The sequence below is a fragment of the Dama dama genome, chromosome 27 (assembly GCF_033118175.1).
Source record: "Dama dama isolate Ldn47 chromosome 27, ASM3311817v1, whole genome shotgun sequence".
NCBI classification, from domain to species: Eukaryota; Metazoa; Chordata; class Mammalia; order Artiodactyla; family Cervidae; genus Dama; species Dama dama.
The window spans coordinates 43,955,441-43,978,294 of NC_083707.1; the positions used below are offsets into that span (position 1 = coordinate 43,955,441).

General features: G+C 45.2%; 2 protein-coding genes across 2 annotated transcripts in view; one reads left to right on the forward strand and one right to left on the reverse strand.

Moving 5' to 3' along the window:
* The window catches only part of LDLRAD4 (low density lipoprotein receptor class A domain containing 4), a 161,798-nt gene that overhangs the window by 122,506 nt on the left and 16,438 nt on the right, over window positions 1-22,854 (forward strand). The window contains 1 exon segment of the mRNA XM_061131255.1: window positions 19,644-19,798. Within this exon segment, the coding sequence (XP_060987238.1) occupies window positions 19,644-19,798 (155 nt within the window).
* On the reverse strand, window positions 14,433-15,126 carry LOC133047575 (large ribosomal subunit protein uL1-like). The gene has a single exon (XM_061130854.1). The coding sequence runs from the start codon at window positions 15,118-15,120 to the stop codon at window positions 14,467-14,469; it is 654 nt and encodes a 217-aa protein (XP_060986837.1). The 5' UTR covers window positions 15,121-15,126; the 3' UTR covers window positions 14,433-14,466.

The window sequence follows — 22,854 nt, forward strand, 5'->3', positions numbered from 1 at the left end:
AGGTTCAGTCCTTCGGTTGGGAAAATCCCCTGGAGAATGAAATGTCAGTCCACTCCAGAATTCTTGCCTGGAGATTTCCATGGACAGAGGAGCCTGGCATGCTACAGTCCAAGGAATTCTCCAGGCTAGAATACTGGAATGGGTGGCCTTTCCCTTCCCGAGGGGATCTTCCCAACCCAGGAATCAAACCCAGGTCTCCTGCATTGCAGGTGGATCCCTTACCAGCTAATCTATAGGGGAATCCTGAAGCGACTAAACAACAAATTGGCATCTGGAGCAAAAATGCTAACCCTCTATGCCACCTGTAGGGGGCGTGTGTGCGCTATGGGTGCAGGACTGACCTAGTCTGGGGCTGTTGAGGGCTGGCCCACCCCACTGCTCACCTGACCTGCAGAGGGGCAGAGGGAGTGCAGGGCTGCGTACTGGTGGGTCCCAGGATTAGAAACCCCAGGAAAGGAGCATGGAAGGAGCTGGGACTCCATTTCTCTTGATGCGGGCATCCCCTTCTCTTGAATTTATGCCACTTTGAATGGTTTCATATGAAATTCTGGTTGGTGAGTATAGCTGTGCACTTTTGTGACTGTTTTTGTTATCTTGAAATGTGCTGGTGCTGGTAAGATTGCAAGATGATGACAGCATACATAGACATCTCTCAGCTACCATGTCTCCCTTGATTAATCTCCTTTCTGTACTGACTTAGCTTCAGTTAAATCATCGTCTGAGGTAAAAAGGAAGTAAGTATGTAGGATTTTGTTATTTACTTGACTGGCATCCATTTAAAACGCAGTGTGCTTTATACCTTAAAGTTGGAATTGCAGATTCTGGTCTTATTTGAAAGCTAGAACTATTTGAAAAATTAACTTCCTGCATAAGCTGCTTGAGTGCAAGAGCAGGGTCTTACTTAGGCTTGTTGGAAAATCCATCACTGTCCAGCAGTGGGTCCATGCTAAGTCCTGGGTGGCATCCTGGACAGAGTACTGAGCGCTGCCTCTGCTGCAGCCACCCGCCCCCCTGCCCCCCTTCCCGGGCCCCATGCCCCAGGCTAGAGCAACTTCCTGCATTTCCCCAGAGTAGGCAGCTACCTAATGGAATTTGACTGTCATTGTAATGGGCTCCTGAGGCCGTCACCTTTGGGAGATGCCTGGTTGGGACAGCACAGTGGTGCCTCAGAAAAGCTGAGTTGAGAGGGGAAACGTTTGCCTTGAGGTGTAGAGGGAGGCACCATGCAAGCATTTAAAGACTAAGTTCCCTGCTGGCAGTTTTTAATGACCTGCTGATTTTATTAAACGTTTATAGTAAGAAGTTGGAGTTTTGGGCACTGAAGGGCAGGAGGTTTTGTGAGTAAGATTCAGAAAGATCAATATTTCTGTTAAGTTTATTTTACTCACAGAGGCATTTGCGTTGAATAGCAAACATTGATACCTAATTGTGTTTTTATGTGTCTGAGCAAAGGAAACAGAATTGTTAATGGGTCCATGGCGTGTGGGATCTTAGTTCCCTGTTCAGGCATTGAACTCATGTCCCATGCATTGCAAGGCAGATTCTTAACCACTGAACCATCATAAAAGTCTCTTTTTTATTTACTTTATCATGTGGGTCAGTTAGGACTTCCCCCATTTTTAAAATATTCTTAGGAAAGGATTGAAAAATGATAAAAGGTTAGTATTTTGTTATTACATATTTTTAGTAAATGTGCTGTTCTAGTTGAGTCTAAATATTTGTAGACCTGAAACAGTGTTAAAATTGTTTATGAATGGGAAATAGATGGAAGTAAAGATTCATAGTTGGTGATTTGTTCAGTATCATTTAGCAGCATCAGTATTTTTGTCCACAAATTAAGGTTTCCTGTTTTGTGCACATTGAAAATATTTGTCCACTGAAGTGTTTATGACCTTGTGTACACACAAAGGCACTAGGACATTTTCATCATTGCTGGGTTCACGGTACTTAATTTGAGTGTCTAGTGACAGAAAAGCATCTGAAGATGTGAGAAAAAGTGAAAGTCTCTCAGTTGTGTCCAACTCTGCGACCCCATGCACTATATCCAGGCCAGAATACTGGAGTGGGTAGCCTAACCCAGGAATCAAACGGGTCTGCTGCATTGCAGGTGGTTTCTTCACCAGCTGAGCTATCAGGGAAGCCCTGAAGATGTGAGACAATAATTTAAACTTCAAATCATGCAAATAATTACTTTCCAAGAAAGGACTCCTTTTAAAATTTAAATCAGTAGTTTATTTCTGTGTTAAGAGGGCAGTTTGCAGACATAGTTGAAGAGTATCATTCTTTAAAGTCTTTGAAGTTGTGAGGCAAGACATGCTCCTCTGGCAACGGGGAGCCCTGCAGAGAGCACTCCTGATATGTGACAGACATGATGCTGGGCCTTTGTGGTCTTCCTCCCCCAGACCCAGACCTGCAATCTCATCACATGGGGAAAAAGCAGACAAATCCCAGTCAAGGGGAATTCAACAAAATACCTGACCATCCCTCCTCAAGACCGCCAAGGTCATAAAAAACAAGAAAGTCTGAGAAACTCTCACAGCAGGGAACCTAAGGAGATGCGTGACTGCATGTAATGTGGTGTCCTGGGTGAGGTACTAGAACAGAAAGAGGACATTATGTAAGAAAGCAAATACAAATACACTGTGGACTGCAGGGTATTTTTCTTTGAATTACAATCCATAAGAGGAAGGTTGACATCAGTTGAGTCTTGCCTTTCTGAGCTCAGCATAGCATCCAGAGCAGCTATGATGGGATCTGCTGTGACCCGCCACTGCTGCCTCATCTCCTTCTCCTCCTCACCTCCTCTTCTCCTTCTCCTCCATGTCATCTTCATCTCCTCCTCATCTCCTCTACTCCTCTTCTGTGTTTTTAAATTGTTCTGCTAGATTACTTGTGATGAAATGTCTTGGTCTTTTCTTACCTGTGAGATGAAATATTAGATAAATAGCTGATTTTGGGGTTGCTATTTTCATTTGAAGTGGATTGGAAGATAGCAGCCTTAAGTATCTAAATTTTGTTGTATGTCTCAGTAAGGTGAATAGCAGTTGTTACCTTAGGACACAAAGAAATGTAAATAAGTCGTATTTGAGTTGAAAAATTACTTGGTCTGTCCTAATAAGCAAGCCAGGCATGCCTCAGAGAAACTAACTGTCTTCATACAAAGACACAGAATTACAAGTTGAGAGAGAAGCTTATAGGGTATATATATTATCTTACTTTATAGATGGAGTGAATCAAGACTTAGATGATGACTCAGAGCTTGTTTGACAGTTGTATTGTTTACTGAGAAGGTGGGTAAGTAGTTTTTTCTGTGTGGATTAGTCTCTTCCATTTTGGTAGCTTCATCAGTGTCTTCCTTGTGACTTCGTAATTTTAGAGAGAACATAAGTCTGTGTTGAGCATTAGATTTATTACTCATCTGGCTTGAGGCTGATGGTCATTTTGGAAAGCATTCCTGCCCTACCTGGCCAGTTTCTGAGAGTGACAATTTGCATAAATTACCACAAATAGGGTAAAAACACCTGTTTTTCTTTAGCATTAATGGACGTTGTTTTTTATCATTCATCATGTCCAGAAGCTGGATTTAAGTATGAGTTATTTATTGTCACTCTGAATTTCTGAGACTACTGGCTATCATTTCTGGGCAGTCGGGGAACATTTTTAGTGAGCAGCATTTTCCTTCTTATGGTGGGTCCTCATTCTTTTCACATGTGGGCCTTGCTGAAGTGAGTATGTCTGAACTGGCAGAAATGAGATAGGTATAAACTCTGCTCTCAAGAACTTTGCTGTCCAGATAAGCTTGTGGTTACTTGTGCTGTACATCTCTTGAGTCGTGTGAAATACAGAGGACAGGGGTAACGAGGATGCTCTGGGAGAGGTGGGCATGGTTCTTGGCTTTGCCTGAACAGATGAGCTTTTCATAAGAGGAGTTACAGGCCCAGATCAGATGGCCATGTAGGGACTTGTAACTGAGAGCAGGGATGGCTCCATGGAACCAGTTTCCTGGAGGCTTGGTCTTCAGTGTCAGGAGGTTTCCAGAGGTGTGAGATGCCTTTGGGGAGAAAGGAATTTCAGCTGTTAAAGAAAGACATGCCAGTGGGAAAAGTTGAAATATATTTGGAAAATTCCATGATGGGGGATTGACTGTTGCTGAATCCTAGTCTTTGTAATAGATGAAGGGTGATACTGTTGATGTGATTTATGCCTGTTTATGGGACCCTCACCCTGACTGAGGTCACGTGTGTCAGTCAGCTCTCTTCACTGTAAAGTTACTCTCTTCCCGTTATTCAAAGAGAGCCAACCTTTAAGGGGTGACTGATGCTGTATAAAATATAGGTATTATCAACATATTGTGATGAAAACCAATCCATGAAAATGATGGGTATTCCAGACCAGTTATCAGGCCTAAGAAAATGGCAAACAAATGCTAGACTTTACCTGCGTTTTGAAAAAGATCCTCATCTAAAGTTGACCTTCTCCAAAACTGGTACCTAATGGTGGTTTCCTTTAGATAAGGTTTTAATAGGGAGGCAAGAAGTAGTTAAGAAGTGAGTTTAGAGGTAACACTTGTCTTAGTGTCTGGTGTGAAGTCCTCACTCTGTAAATGTCAGGCAACACTTCCATCATCATCATCTTCCTTGTCCTTGAATCACTGAAGAGCCTGTACACTGGACAGCAGTGCATCCATATTCTTAACAACCGGTCTCATCATTTCCACGTTTATTTGAATTTCTAAAAAAGTTTTAAGACAAAAAATTTAATCATTTTTCAAGGTATAACAAATTTCATTATTGAAATATAATGAATGGTTTTTGCGAACTTTGATTGTCTCTTTAAGAGGTGTTGGCATGGGCTGCTCTGGGAGATGGCCTCTTGACTGCACTGTTGCAGTTCCTAAGCAACCACTGCCAAATTTGTCTGCACGTCACACACACTTGTTTGTTATCCAAGATGTTTGGAATTCTTACCCTTGTACCAAAATAGACCAGGGAGGATGGAGTAGGACTGTACCGTGTCAATGGGCTGCACTCAAGCATCCCTTCCAGAGGCATCTCTCTGGCAGGAGAAAACAAGAAGCAGTGAGTCCTCACGAGGAGGAAGACTCCTGGAAGACCAGCCCAGGATGGGACCTATCTGTGGCCCTGCTTCTCCATCCTCCCTGGCTGCTCTGGCTAGCAGGGCGGGCTGTTGAAGCAGGTCAGAGGTGCTGCTGCTGGAGAATGTGATCGCCTCCATGGTTGCCAAGGCCACTGAGGGTTATTACTGTGGATGAAAGGAACACTTGAGTCTTGACGGTGATCCCCTGTCATTAGTGACTCTAAAGGTCTCTTGAAAGAAAGAGAGAATCCCTACCATGATTTTTCCTCAATAAATAATTGTTGACTAATAACAAACTGTTTTTCCAGCCCAATTAGAATAACATCTGCTTCGTAACAGGACTCTGAAGCATTGCCACTTGCTTCTGGGACTCACCCCCTGACCTGTGAAGGAATGAAGGAACAGCAGGGACCTGGGAATGGCACCTGCCTTGAAATAGCATTCATGGAGAATGTCTGGATGCTCCAGCCGAGTAGTTTTTATGAACTGTTAATTACATAGTGTACTGTTTACATAGTGTACATAGTGTCCACTAAAACTGCAATGAGCGTTTTAGTCTCTTTAGAATTTCTAAATATATGTGTGTGCATATCATGTTTGTGTGTGAATATACACATATGTATAAACACATCTATATATATATATGCATATATGTATATATGTACAAAGTGTGGATTTCTTCAGAGTCTGGATTATTTCTTCAAAGTCTGGATACCAAGGTCACACTACTTGAGAGTGGGGAAACTGAATTCTCGTAGAAGCTACACAATTTACTTCTTCAGTGACCTTGGCCAAATCATTCCTTTTCCTGGCTTCAAATTCCTTGTCTCAGGAGCTGGTTAGTTAGGCCTCTTCAAGCTCCAAGATATTCACGTGGTTTTCGAGATTACTGCTGCATCTGGACAGAGCCCTAGCACCCTCAGACCAGGGCAGTGCATCAGCTTCTGCCTGTGAAATGCCCAGTCTGCCATTCAGAATAGACTGGGTTGAGTGTTACAACCAAGGATCCCCTTGATTGGTCTCTCTGTCTGCTTGGCACTTTCTAGATTTTAGCCTAAGTGTTAGCAGAAAGAGTGAAAGTGTTGTGTTAGTTGCTCAGTCATGTCCGACTCTTTGTGAGCCCACCAGGCTCCTTCATCCATGGGATTCTGCAGACAAGAATACTGGAGTGGGTTGGCATTTCCTTTTCCAGGTGATCTTCCCGACCCAGGGATCGAATCCTAGTCTCCCACATTGCAGACAGACTCTTTACCATCTGAGCTACCAGGGAAGCAGAAAGAGTAGAACTCCTCAGTTCCTGGTTTGCTTTTATTTTTTCTTTCCAAAATTATGTTGTTCAAATAGAGGAGTCAGGGAAGATTTTCAAGGATTTGAAACCCTCGGTGGGTGAGGTAATGGCAAGAGTGCCCCTTTGCTTTGTAGGCAAGGCAACTGCAGGAAGAACTCAGATCACTGGTTTTCCCTCTGCAGCTTTTGGGCAGGTGTTTGGAGTGATAGGTAACACAGCACCATCTCAGAACCCAAAGGAGTTGGGCTCTTGCTTCCTGGGCCAGGACTCTGCTTCACTAGCCCCCAGAGAGCTGGCATCTTTTAGAGTCTCCAGGCTGGCAGGAAGAAGTGGGGCTCACTCCTCTTCCAGGGACCCCTGAGCAGGTGCATTTCACATGACCCAGCAGTCTGAGTAGGTCACTGAAGTGATAGGATTTTGAAAACAGAAAAATTTTCTCCTCGTCCATGAGTTTTGAATTTAATCTTTTTTCCACAAGACGAGAAATCAGACAGTTTATCTTAGCTTGTCTGTGAAAGGGTCTTCATGCGATCAAGCCTCCTTTTTCATTCTTGACTTTTATCGTGAGAATAATTTTTAAAGACTCCAATCTCAGTATCAATGTTCAGGATGCAGCAGCTCCTATTGATGTGGTTGATGAGACATAGGACCTGGAATGCAGAGCTGGAGTCGAAATTACCACGAAGAGTCTGCAGGTGAGCCATGAGCTGTTTGGTGCTGTAACCGGCTCTTTTGTCACATCCTTCAAGTATGTGTGAAATAAAGGAAAACCATGATTCTAGTCCTGTGTTTCCACATGACCACTGTGACCTTAGGAGAGTGTCTGTGCTTCTGTTTTTGCACTTGTAAACTGGCCTTGATTGTGTCCCATGTCAGGGGTGTGTAAAACCTCCCAGTTTGCAGATCTTACATCTCAGGGGACAACCCAAGTTAGTATTAGAGGCCATATCTTGTAGCTGTTCTTCAGGTTCTGTGTTTGAAAAGCTGAAAGATTTGGGGGCTTTTAACTGGACATGAACTGGTACAGTTATTTGGGTGACATCAGCAGATAATGAGTCTTGTTGGTCCTTTTGAAATGGGCCTCAGTCAGTGTAGCTGTTGCAGTTTATCCTTTCCTTAGGGCACCACCCACTTACGTTTCCTCAGGTCATAAAATTTGGAATTTTGAAAATTTCAAAGAAATAGATGCACACTTTACAGCTCCTTAAGATCGTGTGCTTGTAGTTAAATTGTTGAGCACTGTTTCTGAGTAAATGAGATAATTAAGATTTTTCAAGAAATACATGAGAGGATAAACCATTTCTGCCAGCGATTAAATACCACAGCTGAGGAACCTGATGAGTGGAGGAGGTGTTTGTGGGAGTGCTCTTCATCATCCCGAGGACTATCCTGACTCTAGTGCAGGAAATCTGTCCAGACGCACGTAGCATGGTGACACTCATTCAGAGCTCATGCACTGAACCTTACCACATCTGCAGTTAACTTCCTCCATTGAAATCTTGAACCTGTCAAAGTCATCCATGAAGGTTGGAAGCAACTTCTTTCAAACTCCTATTAATGTTGGTCTTTTGAGCTCTTTTCATGGTTCATGAGTATTCTTAATGGCATCTGGAATGTGAATCTCTTCAAGAAGGCTTTCAGTTTGCTGTGCCCAGATCCATCAGAGGAATCACCGTGGTAGCTATCATCTTATGAAATGTATTTCTTAAATGTTGAGACTTGAAATCAAAACTTATTCCTTGACCCATGGGCTGCAGAATGTATATTGTGTTAGCAGGCATGAAAACAACACTGCAGAGCTCAGTGGTCACCTGTGGGTGAGGCCAGTGAGACTCAACAGCACTCTGTATTGTCTGCCGCTTACTATGCACGCGTGCCTTTGTTGGACCTTTGACACTCTTAGGGCATCAAGGGGTGATGAGGAAGAAGGTGGTGTGACTGATGCAGGTCAGACCTTCATCGGTGTGTTTCTAGTATGTTCCCATGACGATGGAGCTTTGGGGAAGAAGATGACTTACCTTGTTTAATTGGGAGAAATGAAATACTTGAATAGTCAGTTACTTTTTCAGTGGGTGTCTTTCTGACTTTTTTTTTTTTTAACTCAACATTTAACTTTTAATTGTGGTAAAATGAACAGAACATCAAATTCACTATCGTAACCATTTTTACATGCACAATTCAGTAGAATTAAGTACATTCACACTGTTGAACAACAAGCATCCAGGATTCTTTTCATCTTGGAAAACTGAAACCTGCTGAACACCTCTCAGTTCTCTCCTCCCCCAGTCCCTACAACCATCTTTCACTTTCTTTTTTTTTTTTTTTGAGGCTAATTACTTCACAACATTGCAGTGGGTTTTGTCATACATTGACATGAATCAGCCATGGAGTTACATGTATTCCCCATCCCGATCCCCCCTCCCACCTCCCTCTCCACCCGATTCCTCTGCATCTTCCCAGTGCACCAGGCCCGAGCACTTGTCTCGTGCATCCCATCTGGGCTGGTGATCTGTTTCACTATAGATAATATACATGCTCTTCTCTCGAAACATCCCACCCTCGCCTTCTCCCACAGAGTCCAAAAGTCTGTTCTGTACATCTGTGTCTCTTTTTCTGTTTTGCATGTAGGGTTATCATTACCATCTTTCTAAATTCCATATATATGTGTTAGTATGCTGTAATGTTCTTTATCTTTCTGGCTTACTTCACTCTGTATAATGGGCTCCAGTTTCACCCATCTCATTAGAACTGATTCAAATGAATTCTTTTTAACGGCTGAGTAATATTCCATGGTGTATATGTACCACAGCTTCCTTATCCATTCGTCTGCTGATGGGCATCTAGGTTGCTTCCATGTCCTGGCTATTATAAACAGTGCTGCAATGAACATTGGGGTGCACGTGTCTCTTTCAGATCTGGTTTCCTCAGTGTGTATGCCCAGAAGTGGTATTGCTGGGTCATATGGCAGAAGGAGGCAAGGATATACAATGGAAAAAAGACAACGTCTTTAACAAGTGGTGCTGGGAAAACTGGTCAACCACTTGTAAAAGAATGAAACTAGAACACTTTCTAACACCATGCACAAAAATAAACTCAAAATGGATTAAAGATCTAAATGTAAGACCAGAAACTATAAAACTCCTAGAGGAGAACATAGGCAAAACACTCTCCGACATAAATCACAGCAGGATCCTCTATGACCCACCTCCCAGAATATTGGAAATAAAAGCAAAAATAAACAAATGGGACCTAATGAAACTTAAAAGCTTTTGCACAGCAAAGGAAACTATAAATAAGGTGAAAAGACAGCCCTCAGATTGGGAGAAAATAATAGCAAATGAAGCAACAGACAAAGGATTAATCTCAAAAATATACAAGCAACTCCTGAAGCTCAATTCCAGAAAAATAAATGACCCAATCAAAAAATGGGCCGAAGAACTAAACAGACATTTCTCCAAAGAAGACATGCAGATGGCTAACAAACACATGAAAAGATGCTCAACATCACTCATTATCAGAGAAATGCAAATCAAAACCACAATGAGATACCATTACACGCCAGTCAGGATGGCTGCTCTCCAAAAGTCTACAAGCAAAAAATGCTGGAGAGGGTGTGGAGAAAAGGGAACCCTCTTACACTGTTGGTGGGAATGCAAACTAGTATAGCCACTATGGAGAACAGTGTGGAGATTTCTGACTTTTTAAACCCTGACCTAGAGTGAGAAATACATCAGTTATCCCAACCCAGTACAAACACAGACCCATACATGCAGAGCCCAAGGACACCTTCACTATTGCACTTACTGCCTTGTGGATTGTGAGTCTGGGCTTAAAATCACTGTTTAGATTCCTTTCTCTCTGAAGGCCAGAAGGGTAACCGCATGGTTAGGGAAGGGAATGAGCTGTCACAGCCACATGGAGATGTGCTGTGGGCTGAAGCATGAGTAGTGTTTGGTAGAGTGTATAAGACATATTGTCACTTGTATGCTTGATGGACTTGTCACTGGGTAGTCAGCCTGGCTTTTAACCCTTTTAAGGAAAATTCTTACACAGTAAAGAGCGTAGGTATGATTTTTCCATGGTGGGGTGATTAGTGGTGTGATCCCTTCAGTTTTTAATGTTGTATTTCACTCTTGGAATTCTGAGATGAGAAACAAGGCCATGAAAAAGAAAATTTATCATCTACAGTAGTTTAACAGGAAGTCGTGGTTCCAAGTTGGAATATAGAATGAAACCAGAACTTGGTGAAGTAATCCAAGTTCGAGGTGTTTCTTAGGAGTTTATTATCTGAGTTGCATAGGTGAAACTGGTTTTATGAGTCAGCATTTACATGTAGAGGTGTTTTTAAACTTACAAAGTGCTATTTGCAGAATACTTTCATTTCATAGTTCTTTTTATTATATCGGCATTATTGAGATATTTCACATATGCAGTACAATTCCCCTATTTAAAGTATGTAATTAAGTAGTTTTTAGTATATTCACAGAATTGCAATACCATCACCATGATCTAAATTTAGAACATTTCTGTCAGTCTAAACAGAAACTTAAAGCCCATTACTAGCCATCCACCTTTTCTCCCAAGCTCCCAGCTTTAGCCCACCACTCATCTCCTACTAGTCTCTGCATCTGCCCACTTGGGATATTTCACATCATTGTCTTTTGTGACAGCCTTCTTTCACATAGCATGGTATCTTCAAGGTTCTCTTATGTGGTAGCATGTATTAGTGCTTCATTTTGAGCTAGTTTGAAAGCCAGCTTTTCACCACAAGTATGATATTAGCTGTGAGCTTTGGTAGATGCCTTTCTGTTCCCGATTTGTTGAGTGTTTTTATAATAAAAAAGTGTTGGGTTTTTGCCAAATACTTTCTCAGTTTTTCTTTTTTTTCCCCTAAGTTTTAAGCCAGCTTTTTTTCATTTGTCTACTTATAATAGTGTATCACTTTAAATGATTTTTGGATGTTAAGCCAACCTTGCAGTCCTGGAATAAGTCCCAATTGGTCATGATACATTATTGTTGTTCAGTTGCTAAGTCATGTCTGACCCTTGGTGACCCCATGGACTGCAGCTCGCCAGGCTTTCCTGTCCTTCATTATCTCCCGGAGTTTGCTCAGACTCATGTCCATTGAGATTTCAATAGCCTCAGATATGCAGATGACACCACCCATCTGGCAGAAAGTGAAGAGGAACTAAAGAGCCTCTTGATGAAGGTAAAAGAGAGTGAAAAAGCTGGCCTAAAACTCAACATTCAAAAAACTGAGATGGCATCCGGTCCCATCACTTCATGGCAAAAAGAAGGGGAAATAGTGGAAACAGTGACAGACTTTATTTTCTTGGGCTCCAAAATCACTGCAGATGGTGAATGCAGCCATGAAATTAAAAGACACTTGCTCCTTGGAAGAAAAGCTCTGACCAACCTAGACAGCATATTAAAAAGCAGAGACATTACTGACAAAGGTCCATCTAGTCAAAGCTATGGTTTTCCCAGTAGTCATGTATGGATGTGAGAGTTGGACTATAAAGAAAGCTGAGTGCCAAAGAATTGATGCTTTTGAACTGTGGTGTTGGAGAAGACTCTTGAGAGTCCCCGGGACAGCAAGGAGATCAAACCAGTCAATCCTAAGGGAAATCAACCCTGAATATTCATTGGAAGGACTGATGCTGAAACAGAAGCTTCAATACTTTGGCCACCTAATATGAAGAGCCAGTTCATTAGAAAAGACCCTAATGCTGGGAAAGATTGAAGTCAGGAGGAGAAGAGGATGACAGAGGATAAGATGGTTGGATGGCATCACCGACTCAATGGACGTGAGTTTGAGCAAGCTTTAGGAGATGGTGAAGGACAGGGAAGCCTGGTGTGCTGCAGTCCATGGGGTCTCAAAGAGTCAGACAAGACTGAACGACTGAAAAAACAATATGTCCATTGAGTTAGTGATGCTATCCAGCCATCTCATTCTCTGCCTCTCCCTTCTCCTCCTGCCCCCAATCTTTCCCAGCCTCAGGGCCTTTTGTGATGAGTCGGCTCTTCACATCAGTTGACCAAAGTTATTGGAGCTTCAGCAACAGTCCTCCCAGTGAATATTCAGGGTTGATTACCTTACGATTGACTGGTTTGATTTCTGTGCTTTCCATGGGATTCTCAAGAGTCTTTTCCAGCACCACAATTTGAAAGCATCAGTTCTTCAGTGCTCAGCCTTCTTTATGGTCCAACTCTTAGTTCATACATGAGTACTGGAAAAACCATAGCTTTGACTATATGGGCCTTTGTCAGCAAAGTCATGTTTCTCCTTTTTAATATGCTGTCTAGGTTTGTCATAGCTTTCCTTCCAAGGAGTAAGTATAATTTCATGGCTGCAGTCACCATCCACAGTGATTTTGGAGCCCACGAAAATAAAATCTGTCACTGCTTCCACTTTTCCCCTTTCTATTTGCCATGAAGTGATGGGACCAGCTGCATTGATCTTAGTTTTTTGAATGCTGGGTTTTAGCCAGCTTTTTCATCCTCCTCTTTCACCCTCATCAAGAGACTCTTTAGTTCCTCTTCAGTTTCTGCCATTAGAGTGGTGTCATCTGCATACCTGAGGTAGTTGATTTTTCTCCTGACAATCTTGATTCCCGCTTATGATTGATCTAGCCTGGCATTTTGCATGATGTACTCTGCATATAAGTTAAATAAGCAGGGTGACAGTATACAGCTTTGATGTATTCCTTTCCGAGTTTCGGGGCTTCCCTCGTAGCTCAGTTGGTAAAAAAATTCCACCTGCAATGCAGGAGATCCTGGTTTGGGAAGATCTGCTTGAGAAGGGATAGCCTACCCACTCCAGCATCTTGGGCTTCCATTGTGGCTCAGCTGATAAAGAATCCGCCTACAGTGCAGGAGACCTGGGTTCAATCTCTGGATTGGGAAGATCCCCTGGAGAAGGGAAAGTCTACCCACTCCAGTTTTCTGGCCTGGAGAACTCCAGGCCCTGGGATTACAGTCCATGGGATCACAAAGAGTTGGACACGACTGAGCGACTTTCACTTTCACTTTCCCAATTTTGAACCAGTCAGTGGTTCCATGTCCGATTCTAACTGTTGCTTCTTGACCCACATGCAGGTTTCTTAGGAGAAGGTAAGGTAGTCTGGTACTCCCATCTCTTTAAGAATTTTCCACAGTGTGTTGTGATCCACACAGTCAAAAGCTTTAGTGTAGTAAATGAAGCCGAAATAGATATTTTCCTGGAATTCCCTTGCTTTTTCTGTGATCTAGTGGATGCTGGCAATTTGATCTCTGGTTCCTCTGCTTTTTCTAAATCCAGCTTGTACATTTGAAAATTCTCGGTTCACATACTGCTGAAGCCTAGCTTGAAGGATTTTGAACATAACTTGCTAGCATGTGAAATGAGCATAATTTTACGGAAGTTTGAACATTCTTTGGCATTGCTCTTCTTTAGGATCGGAATGAAAACTGACCTTTTCCAGTCCTGAACCCACTGCTGAGTTTTCCAAATTTGCTGACATATTGAGTGCAGCATCATCTTGTAGGATTTGAAATAGCTCAGCTAGAATTCCATCACCTCCGCTAGCTTTTGTTCATAGTAATGCTTCCTAAGGCCCACTTGATCTCATACTCCAGCGTATCAAGCTCTAGGTACGTGATCACACTATCATGGTTGTCCAAGCCATTAAGACCTTGTTTTTTTTGTATGGTTCTCCTGTGTGTTCTTGCCACCTCTTTTTTATCTCTTATGCTTCTGTTAGGTCCTTATCGGTTCTGTCCTTTATTGTGCCCATTCTTTCATGAAATGTTCCCTTGATACCTCTAGTTTTCTTTAAGAGAGCTCTACTCTTGAAAGTCGTGTTGAGTAGCAATCGTGGGCCGTGGTTCCACCTTGTTTCTTCTGTATGACACACAGGTCACAGGTTTTCTGAACTCCAGTTTGCTTGCTTAATCCAGATGAGGACTCTGGATTAGTCCAAAGTTTCAGAAGCCACCTAGGGGTTTTGTTAAAATGCAGGCTCTGGTTGAGCCAGTGTAGGGTGGCACCCAATTTCTTTCTTTTTTTTTTGATGGTTTAATATGGTTTATTAAGCTGTGCCTTAGTACAGACGCTGGGGCTTGCCCATGGTGCTCTTAATGTACAAGGCCGTGACGTTCCGCCAATTATTCTTGAGCAATGACACCAGGAAGTTGACAGCTAAGTGGATGTTGTATACAAGCTCATCATCTGTCATCTTCACGTGGCCAGCAGCCACTGCCAGACACAGCACCTTCTTCATCTGGAACTTGATCGTGGACTTCACTTCATCAACTTCGGCCACCATGTTCTCATTATGGGTCAGCAAGGAAGGGAACTTGCCAGCCTCGTTCAGGCCTGGGCCCAGGATTCGGGGGATTTGCTTAATCAGAGACTCTGGAGCCAAAAAGGCATCGTATTTCTTGGCCAGCTTCTTGACCAGTTTCTTATTCTTGTTGAGTTTCTTCAGCGCCTCAATGTCCATGTGGGGGATATCCACAGCCTTGGCCTCATCACAATGCTGCTGGTCCCCCAAGACACACACGGAGAACTTGGGGCGGGGGGTGGACTTAAGCCTGACGGTGCCCGAGAAGCGTTTGTCTTTCTGAGGGTCATGGTTCTTCAGGCTGATCTGAAGCTCCACAGTCTCCAAAAACTTCCTGCGCTTGCGCTGGTTCCCATGCAGGACTTCCCGCACTGCCTTGTAGAGGGTGTCGTGGGAGACTTTGCTGCTCATGGGTCCCTACACTGCGAAACCGGAAAAGAGAGGGTGGCACCCAATTTCCTGTGTTTCTAACCATCTCTCTGGACCACACTTTTGAGTAGACAGTTTCGAGGGGTTATTTTATTTCATGCTCCCACTGGCCATACAGTGGAGGACTCGGCTTTGTTTTACACATGAGGAAACAGTTTTTGCAGCTGATGGAGTCAGATGGCAGAACTGGAACCAGACTGGGGTCTAACTGGCCCTGAATTTATCCACGTGAAGTATAAACTTCATACTGCTTTCCATTTTCTCCTGGGTTTGCAAGAGCAACTGTGGTTCTCAAAGCTGTAAAAGCCACTTAGTAGGGAGAAGCTTAACTGTTGTGAAAATAAATATTGAGACAAACACAGAATAATAATAATTCTTTTTTTCAATAGAAGGAGAAAGTACTGTCATGGTATCAGTAGTGTTCAGGTAAATCCCATAGTGCGTTAACACAGGGACTTCATTGCTGTTATGCAGCTGTTTTAGGGTTATTTAACTTAGACTGATTTATTTAAGAAATCTTTAATCTGCTGTCAGCTTGGTAGCTGAGTCAAAAACCATGTTAACATTTTTACAAAATGGTGGGGCGTGAGGCACTGTGGTTGGAACACATATAGGCATTGAACATTTCTAGATAAATAGCTCTCTGTGTTGCAGTTTTTTAAACACTAAGAATACATTAGTGAATTATTCCTTGCTATAGGCTGATGTCCACAAATATCAAATAAACTACTAGTATGTTTTGAGTCTGTAGGAATGTAAAGTTCATGTTCTTTTAAAATCCTTGTTCATGACTTTAAGTGTAGCAAACTTACTAAAATGTACTATTTCATTTTTTAAAGGCCAAATTCTAGGGTGTAAGTTTTATGTGGAAAATTTCATCTCAGGGCAGAATTTTATAGCATAGTCATAAACCTCAAAGAATGGGAATCTGTAATGGACAGAGCCATCACCTCTGACCAGAGTCACCCTATTAGGCACACAAGACACATAAATGTCTCCAGAGGCCTCTGGCTCATGTAGAGCCACAGAGTCTTACAGATTTTGAGTTAGTGTCTCAGTGGAATGCTCATAGTTCCCACGGGACCCACTGACTTGCTTTGGTTAGTTTCAGGGCCCTTTGTCTGCAGACAGAACCCAGGACGAGTCCCACCCAACTATGAATGATTGTAGGTCAGCCATGCTCAAGGTCTGTGCATTTTCTCCAGGACTATGTGTGTCACACAGGTCAGTGAACGGAGGGCCTTCACTGAGGGAACCTTGGGGCCGGAGGTGGGGGCTCAGCCCTGGTGGCCGCCACAGCCCCTGTGAAAGGAAGAACAGACAAGAACCACTCACCTGTCATGGTTAGCCACACATCCTGTGGGTGCAGGTGAAGCCGTTGGGGGGGCGTGTCGGGGCGGGCACAGGGAGTAGCGATGCGCATGGTGTTAAGTGAGATGGCACCGGGAAGTTATTCTGTTACTTGTGTTAACATGTGGTGAGTTTATTTTTAATGAATAAATATTTAACATCTTTGGTTTTAATCTCAAATATGGTAAATGCTGGTAGATGTCATCCACATAGAGCTCTTTGGGGTAATGGGTAATGAGTCATGTTTAAGGGTACAGTGGGACCAGGGCCCTGGAGGGCCGCCGGCCTCAGCAGTGCAGGAGGGAGGGCCCAGGAGGGAGCACACTGGCCAGAGAGCTGGCTCAGGACAGCCTGAGAGCAGGTGTTGTTTGAAGATGGTTCTTTCCCTCTGAACGAAAGGCGAAGGCTTCTGTGCAGCCCCCATAGCTGAAGACTGTCTCCCCTTGCTTGTACTGAACTTTTTAGTGTGATATTAGGTCAGAAGAGTCAGATAATACATAAGGTTCTAGGTGCTGTTGTCCTGTTCAGACCAAAAGAAATAAAGATCCAGAGCAAGTAAAAAAACAAGCCATAAAAATCTTAGAAGAAAAATATTTTTAGAGTATTGGAGAGAAGACCTTTCTAATCAATGAGAAGCTTTAAAGTCATAAAGGAAAAAGATTATAACAATATTTGATGGCATAAAAATTTATATTATCTATAAATCCACGGAAAAGTTTCTAGAAGTGACAGACCAGGAGAAAATATTTGTAACAGGTGTAGCAGATAAGATGTGTAGCCATAATATGTAAAGACTGCTTACACATGAGAAAGCTACAGTGAACTTTACTTGTACATATGAACTTATGAACATATGTACATATGAACCTACTTGAACATATGAACTAATATGAAGAAAAATACAAATTACCACTAATCATAGGGAAAGATCACAATCACTAGTAACTAGGGAAATACAAATGACAAGAAGATACATGTTTTTGCCCCCCTCCCCAAATTAGTACAAATGGAAAGGGCCCAGCATCTGGGGCCACGAGGCAGGAGATTCCCTTCCCTCTCCCTCCCTGACAAGAGCAAGTGTACAGGTCGTTTCAGGGTGTGGAATCTCTGCTTAGGGGTGCTCACAAGTGTGGGTCACACAAAATCTTTTTGATCATGGTAGAAAAAAGAAATCCAACCAAGTAAAGACCTTGCCTAGAGAATGCAAGGTCCAGTGTTTTGTGTTAGGAACTGGGGAATGAGGTCTTGTTTAAAGATGTTTGTGATGTATTGAGTGGAAAAAAAGAACAATATATTTGTACAGCGATTCCATTCATTTGAAAAGTAGAAAGCCCTTATTCAAGAGGTGAAAGACAGATACACACAATGGCTGAATTGTGCCCTGGATGATGTGGGCATCACAGTGAGAGCTGCCAGCTTGTGTAGGGGAACTTGTATATTATACACTATTTCCATATATGTTCTTTAAATTTTAAAGGAGTCTTCATTATTTTTTTATAATAAAAATACATTTCAGATGAAACCAATGCATATCCCCAAATGTCCATAAAAGTATGACAATGTAATTTGATTGATTTGCTGCAAATGGTCATCTGCATAGCCTTCCATATTCAGAACAAGATGACATGGGCTGACAGCTTCCAAGTGAAGCCTTAATGCGTTTAGAGACGTGTAAGGCCCCTCACTGAAGTCATCCAAAAAGCAGTACAGTTTTCTTGAGAAGAGAAAACATTTGTCAATTCTGAAAGGCAAGTTTTGAATACTCTGCTGTTCATTCACAAAATAGAAATAAAAGTCGATAAAACAAGGCATTTTCTTAGGTTCAGTCTCGGTGCCGCATTGGCTGCCCTTGATTCCGTGCTTTCTGTCTGCTTGTCCCTGGAACTGTGGTCCCCTCCTAAGATGCCCACCTTGGGCTTGGTGGCCAGGGTGGGCCTCACCCCCTCCTGCAGGAGCGATCCTCCAGGTGGGCACCTGTGCCGTGGGTGCCCCAGAATCCAGCTTGGGCTCCAGAGTCTGTCCTCCGTCCACCACTTTGCCTGCCGTCAGGAACACAAAATGATGGAGGTGGGCTCCTCATTGCTCACGCAGCCTCATCTGTGTCCTCGGGGATGGGGTTTGGGGTCCTAGACACTGACAGTTGTGTGCAGGCAGAGCGTTGTAAAGAAGTATTTTCTGCCTCACAAGTGTGTCACGCCCACAGCGTGTGAGGATAGACAAGGTCACGCGGGTGTCTGCAGCCCAACTGCAGAGTCCCAGCCCTTGCCCTCGGACAGGCAGTGATTTCAGTTTCCCGGAGTTGCTGCCATGATGATTCTGATAGTGCTTTGTAGCTTCTGGGGGCTTTCTCCCCAAGGACGTACAAGTGCAGACAAGCCCCTGCCCACCAGCCATGAGGCCTTGGGTGTCCAGAGCACAGCAGAGCCGAGTGGACAGCTACTGTAGGGAGCCCAGTCATGGGCCAGGGTTGCGTCCAGCCCACCCGCCTGGACCCTGCCGCTGCCCCATCCCTTGCCTGGCCTGGCAGGCCCATTTGTCAGTCTCTGTCCCTCAGGTGTGAAGTGGGGGCCAAGGGTGGGGTGGAGGATGGTGCCACAGGATGGGACTCATGGGTTCAGGAAGACCCTCCTTCTAACTCCACAGGATGACGTAGGGCTGGTCCTGGGCTCTGCTTCCCACAGAAGCACTGGCACCCACACCCCCACCCCCACTGCTGGTGAATGCACGTGTGGGGAGTGTGTGCTTTCTGTAACAGCGCAGTGGGAACCCAGTGGAGACATGTCCCGTCCTTTCCCTGGGTGGTGCCTCTTCCCTCCAGGGTGCTGTGCGGCCTTGGGGAGATGCTTTGGGAATCATAGTTTCAACCTCTAGGGGCAGGGGGGTCTGGCAGGGACTGGGCCCTGAGCCTCTCATGTCCCTGGAGATGGAACCCAGGAGCCGCCTGCCCTGGAAGTTCCCCGAGTGGTGGCTGCCTGTCCCGTGTGACATGGGTCCGTCTCAGGATAGAACCTGTCTAAGCAGCTGGGGCTTTCTTCCTTCACCTGTTAGCCACATGGCGATACCCTCAGGCAGCAGGCCCAGGGAAGTTTCTGTCCCTGGAGGGTCTGGGAGGGGGTGGCACCATGCCCGGCTGACGGCTCTCCTCTTCGTCACAGCGGAGCTGGAGTTCGCCCAGGTGGTCGTGGTGGTGGTGGTGGTCACAGTGATGGTCGTGGTTGTCTTCTGCCTGCTGAACCACTACAGAGCATCCACCCGGTCTTTCATCCACCGCCCGGGGCAGGGCCAGAGGCAGGAGGACAGGCCGCAGCTGGTAAGTATGGGCTGGGGCTGGGTCTCCCCAGGGGTGAGACTGGGGCTGGGAGCACTGGCACTGGGCTCAGCTCATAAATCCACTGCAAGGAATGCCCAGTTCAGGGCGCAATGGTCAGCGATGCATCCCGCATCCCTGCCTGCACTGTGAGCCGGCGGCTTAGCAGGGCAGGGCTGTGAGGGTACCAGCCGCCAGGGCATGAGGGCCGGCGGGTTGTGTGGGCTTCAAGTCTGTTGTCCCTGTGAGTGGAGCTGAGGTTTCTCCAGTGTCCTGTGTCCCTGGCAGCCAGAGCCTGGGAAAGAGTGGGACTGCTGGGTGTTTTGCCCCCAGACCCACAGGGACAGTGTGGGTGCCTCCAGACCCACAGGGACAGGGGCCTGCAGGTCAGCCCTGAGGGAGGCTTCTCCCCCGCTTTCCCTCGTCCTCCGCCTCCCCTTCCTGCCGTATTTCCTCCCTGAATCCCCGTGCTGGGCAGGAGCGTCCCAGGGCTTGGATTTTTCTTCTATAAAACCAGGGAGGTGTGAATACCACTCCCAGAGGTTTCACAAACTCATGATGCACATTTACACAGTGACCAGAAACCATTCAGCTCAGGCCAGAGCTCCATTTCATGTCTAGTCAGGACATGGACACAGATGGGATCCTGGAGTGCTAGGGGTCGCTGCCTAGGAACGTGTCCCCCTCCTGGCAGCACTTCTTTCCCCTAATTTACCGCCTCTTCCCTTAGGGCTCCTGAGAGGTGCCACCTCCCTTCACGTGGCTCTGGGAGAACAGTGTGACCCGCTCACAGTCAGGGTCCCACCGGGGACGATCTGTGGCTGTCACGGTGCGGGGACGCTGCTGTAGTGATGCTCTAGGCCTGAGCGCACCCCCTCCACCCCACCCCATCCTGCCTAGGGGCCCTTTGGTAGTCCCACTGATGCTGCTAATACACGTGGGTCTCATGACTGCTTTGGGGACGACAGCAGTGACGAGAGCCTTTGCCTGCAGTTCCCCAAGCTAGGAGTGTCCACAGGGAGCTTGCCTCATCAGAGGGTCTTGGTGTGGGCTCTGCCTGCCTTCGTTCCCTAGGTCATTGAGTGGACGTGGGCCTGGTACCCACCAGTCGAAGAAACGTCACAGCGAACCCCAGCATCCCCTCATCAGCAGTGCTGTGGCTATTCTTGGTGGTATTTTCTGTCTTGGGGGAGGCTGGGGCTCTCCAGAGGCCATTTGTGTGTGGGGAGGGGTGCACAGCAGGAGGCTGAGAACTGTAGGAGGGTGTGGGGTGAGGCAGCTTCAAGCTGCCCTTCTGAGTGCCCCAACATCCAGCCAGGCTCCCCACAAGGGGCCTAGAGGGGCCGGGCTCCCCGTGGCCTCATGTGGTTTGTGCTGCTTTGGAGGTGGCCAGGGTTCGGAGGTGCAGTGTCTGCTGTCTGCATCCCAGAACCCCCCGTGCCTGCTGTTGGCAGCTGGTGGGTGTGGTGCGCCCCCTGCCGGCCTTCCCGTACGTGAGCATCCAGGGCTCTGAGCCAGCGCGTTGCCGGGACTCCTGCACTTCTGTGGGCCTTTTGGCCCATTTGTTCTGGAACCGTGTGAGGTCTCCACAACCATGTTAGTAAAGAGTGTGTTTATTTTAAAGTGGTGTGAGAAGGGCTGGGCATCTAATTTATCAGCTTCTAGGAAGTTTGGTTTAACACTGTTGGTTAATGTTATTTTTACGTATTTCTTGGGGGAAGAGTTGATAGTCAAGGTGGAACAGTGAAGCCCAATAGTCAGGTTTTGTTTTTGAGGAGAGGCTGAACATGTAGATGTTCTGATGTGGTTGAGGAAACTTGACTCCTTTTCTGCACTAATGGACTTTCCCTTTATCCAGAAGGGAAAGGCAAGCTGGGCCCTCAGTAGCTGTGACAGCCCGGGTTCTCACAGAGAGCCCTCTGGGAAAAGGTGGGTTGGATCAGTGGCCCTTTTGGGCCCAGCTTGCTCAGTTTTGGAGGCTTTGCTTTGTGCAGTCATAGCCCTTTCCTCATGTGGCCCCTTGCTGCCCCCACAACCTGTGGAAGGACATACTTCTTTGCCAAGAGAGGGACAGATGGAGGCTGTTTTGGCAAGGCTAGTGAGCCTGCATCACCACAGTGTCCCTGAAACGCCATTTCAGGGGGGCAGGGCAGTAGGAGGGACCAGCACTAAATTTGGTGGAAGCAGCCATTTCTGGATGAAAATGAAAAAGAGCTATCAATCAATTGGCTGCAGTTAAGTTACAAGAAAAGGAAATGCTTCAGTAGTGGTAGCAGCAGTAAGTGGGTTTGTGATAAAAAGCCATGTGTTCTTTCTGAGGGAGTCTGCTCTTAGTATTTAGAACCTTTTTTTTTTTTTTTTTAAATTTAGTTATTTTTGGCTGCAACACTGGATCTTTGTTGCTGTGCAGTGGGCTTTCTCTAGTTGTGGTGCATGGGTTTCTCATCTCATTGCAGTGGCTTCTCCTGTTGTGAAACACTGGCTTTAGTTGCTCCAGCTTCAGTGGTTGCAGCTTGTGGGCTCTAGAGGAGCTGAGTAGTTGTGGCACACGGGCTTAGTTGCTTCATGGCATGTGGAATCTTCCTGAACCAGGGATCGAACCCATGTCCCCTGCTTTGGCAGGCAGATTATTATCCACTGCTCCATCAGGGAATCCCTATAGAGCCTGGTTTATGTGAGTTTGGAATTTTCTTATTTGTTCTCTGAGGATGGACTTGATTTTTGGTACCAGCCAAAATCCATCTCAAGATGCAGTTGATCAAGTTACTGATACGATTTTGCTGCAAAGTCAGATGTGACCATTAGTAAGCCTGATGTTGTTCAGGCTACAGGCTGGTGCTGCAGAGAAAGGCCAGGAAGGACCCAGGAGGGGGTGGTGGACAGAAGCCTGGTCCCTGTTGTTAAGGCTCTTGTGATAAGGCTATGTTCATGTGTTCTGCTCATCTGCTGGTAAAGTTTGCTTTTACTTAGTCCTTAAAAATTGATGTGGTTTGTTCTGTGGAAGAAAAGTGTTCTCTGAATTATCTTGATTCTAATTGGCCCTTGTTAGGGTGGCTGAC

Coding starts and splice junctions, on each gene's coding strand:
- LOC133047575 (XM_061130854.1), bottom strand. CDS start 15,120: ATGAGCAGCAAAGTCTCCCACGACACCCTCTACAAGGCAGTGCGGGAA.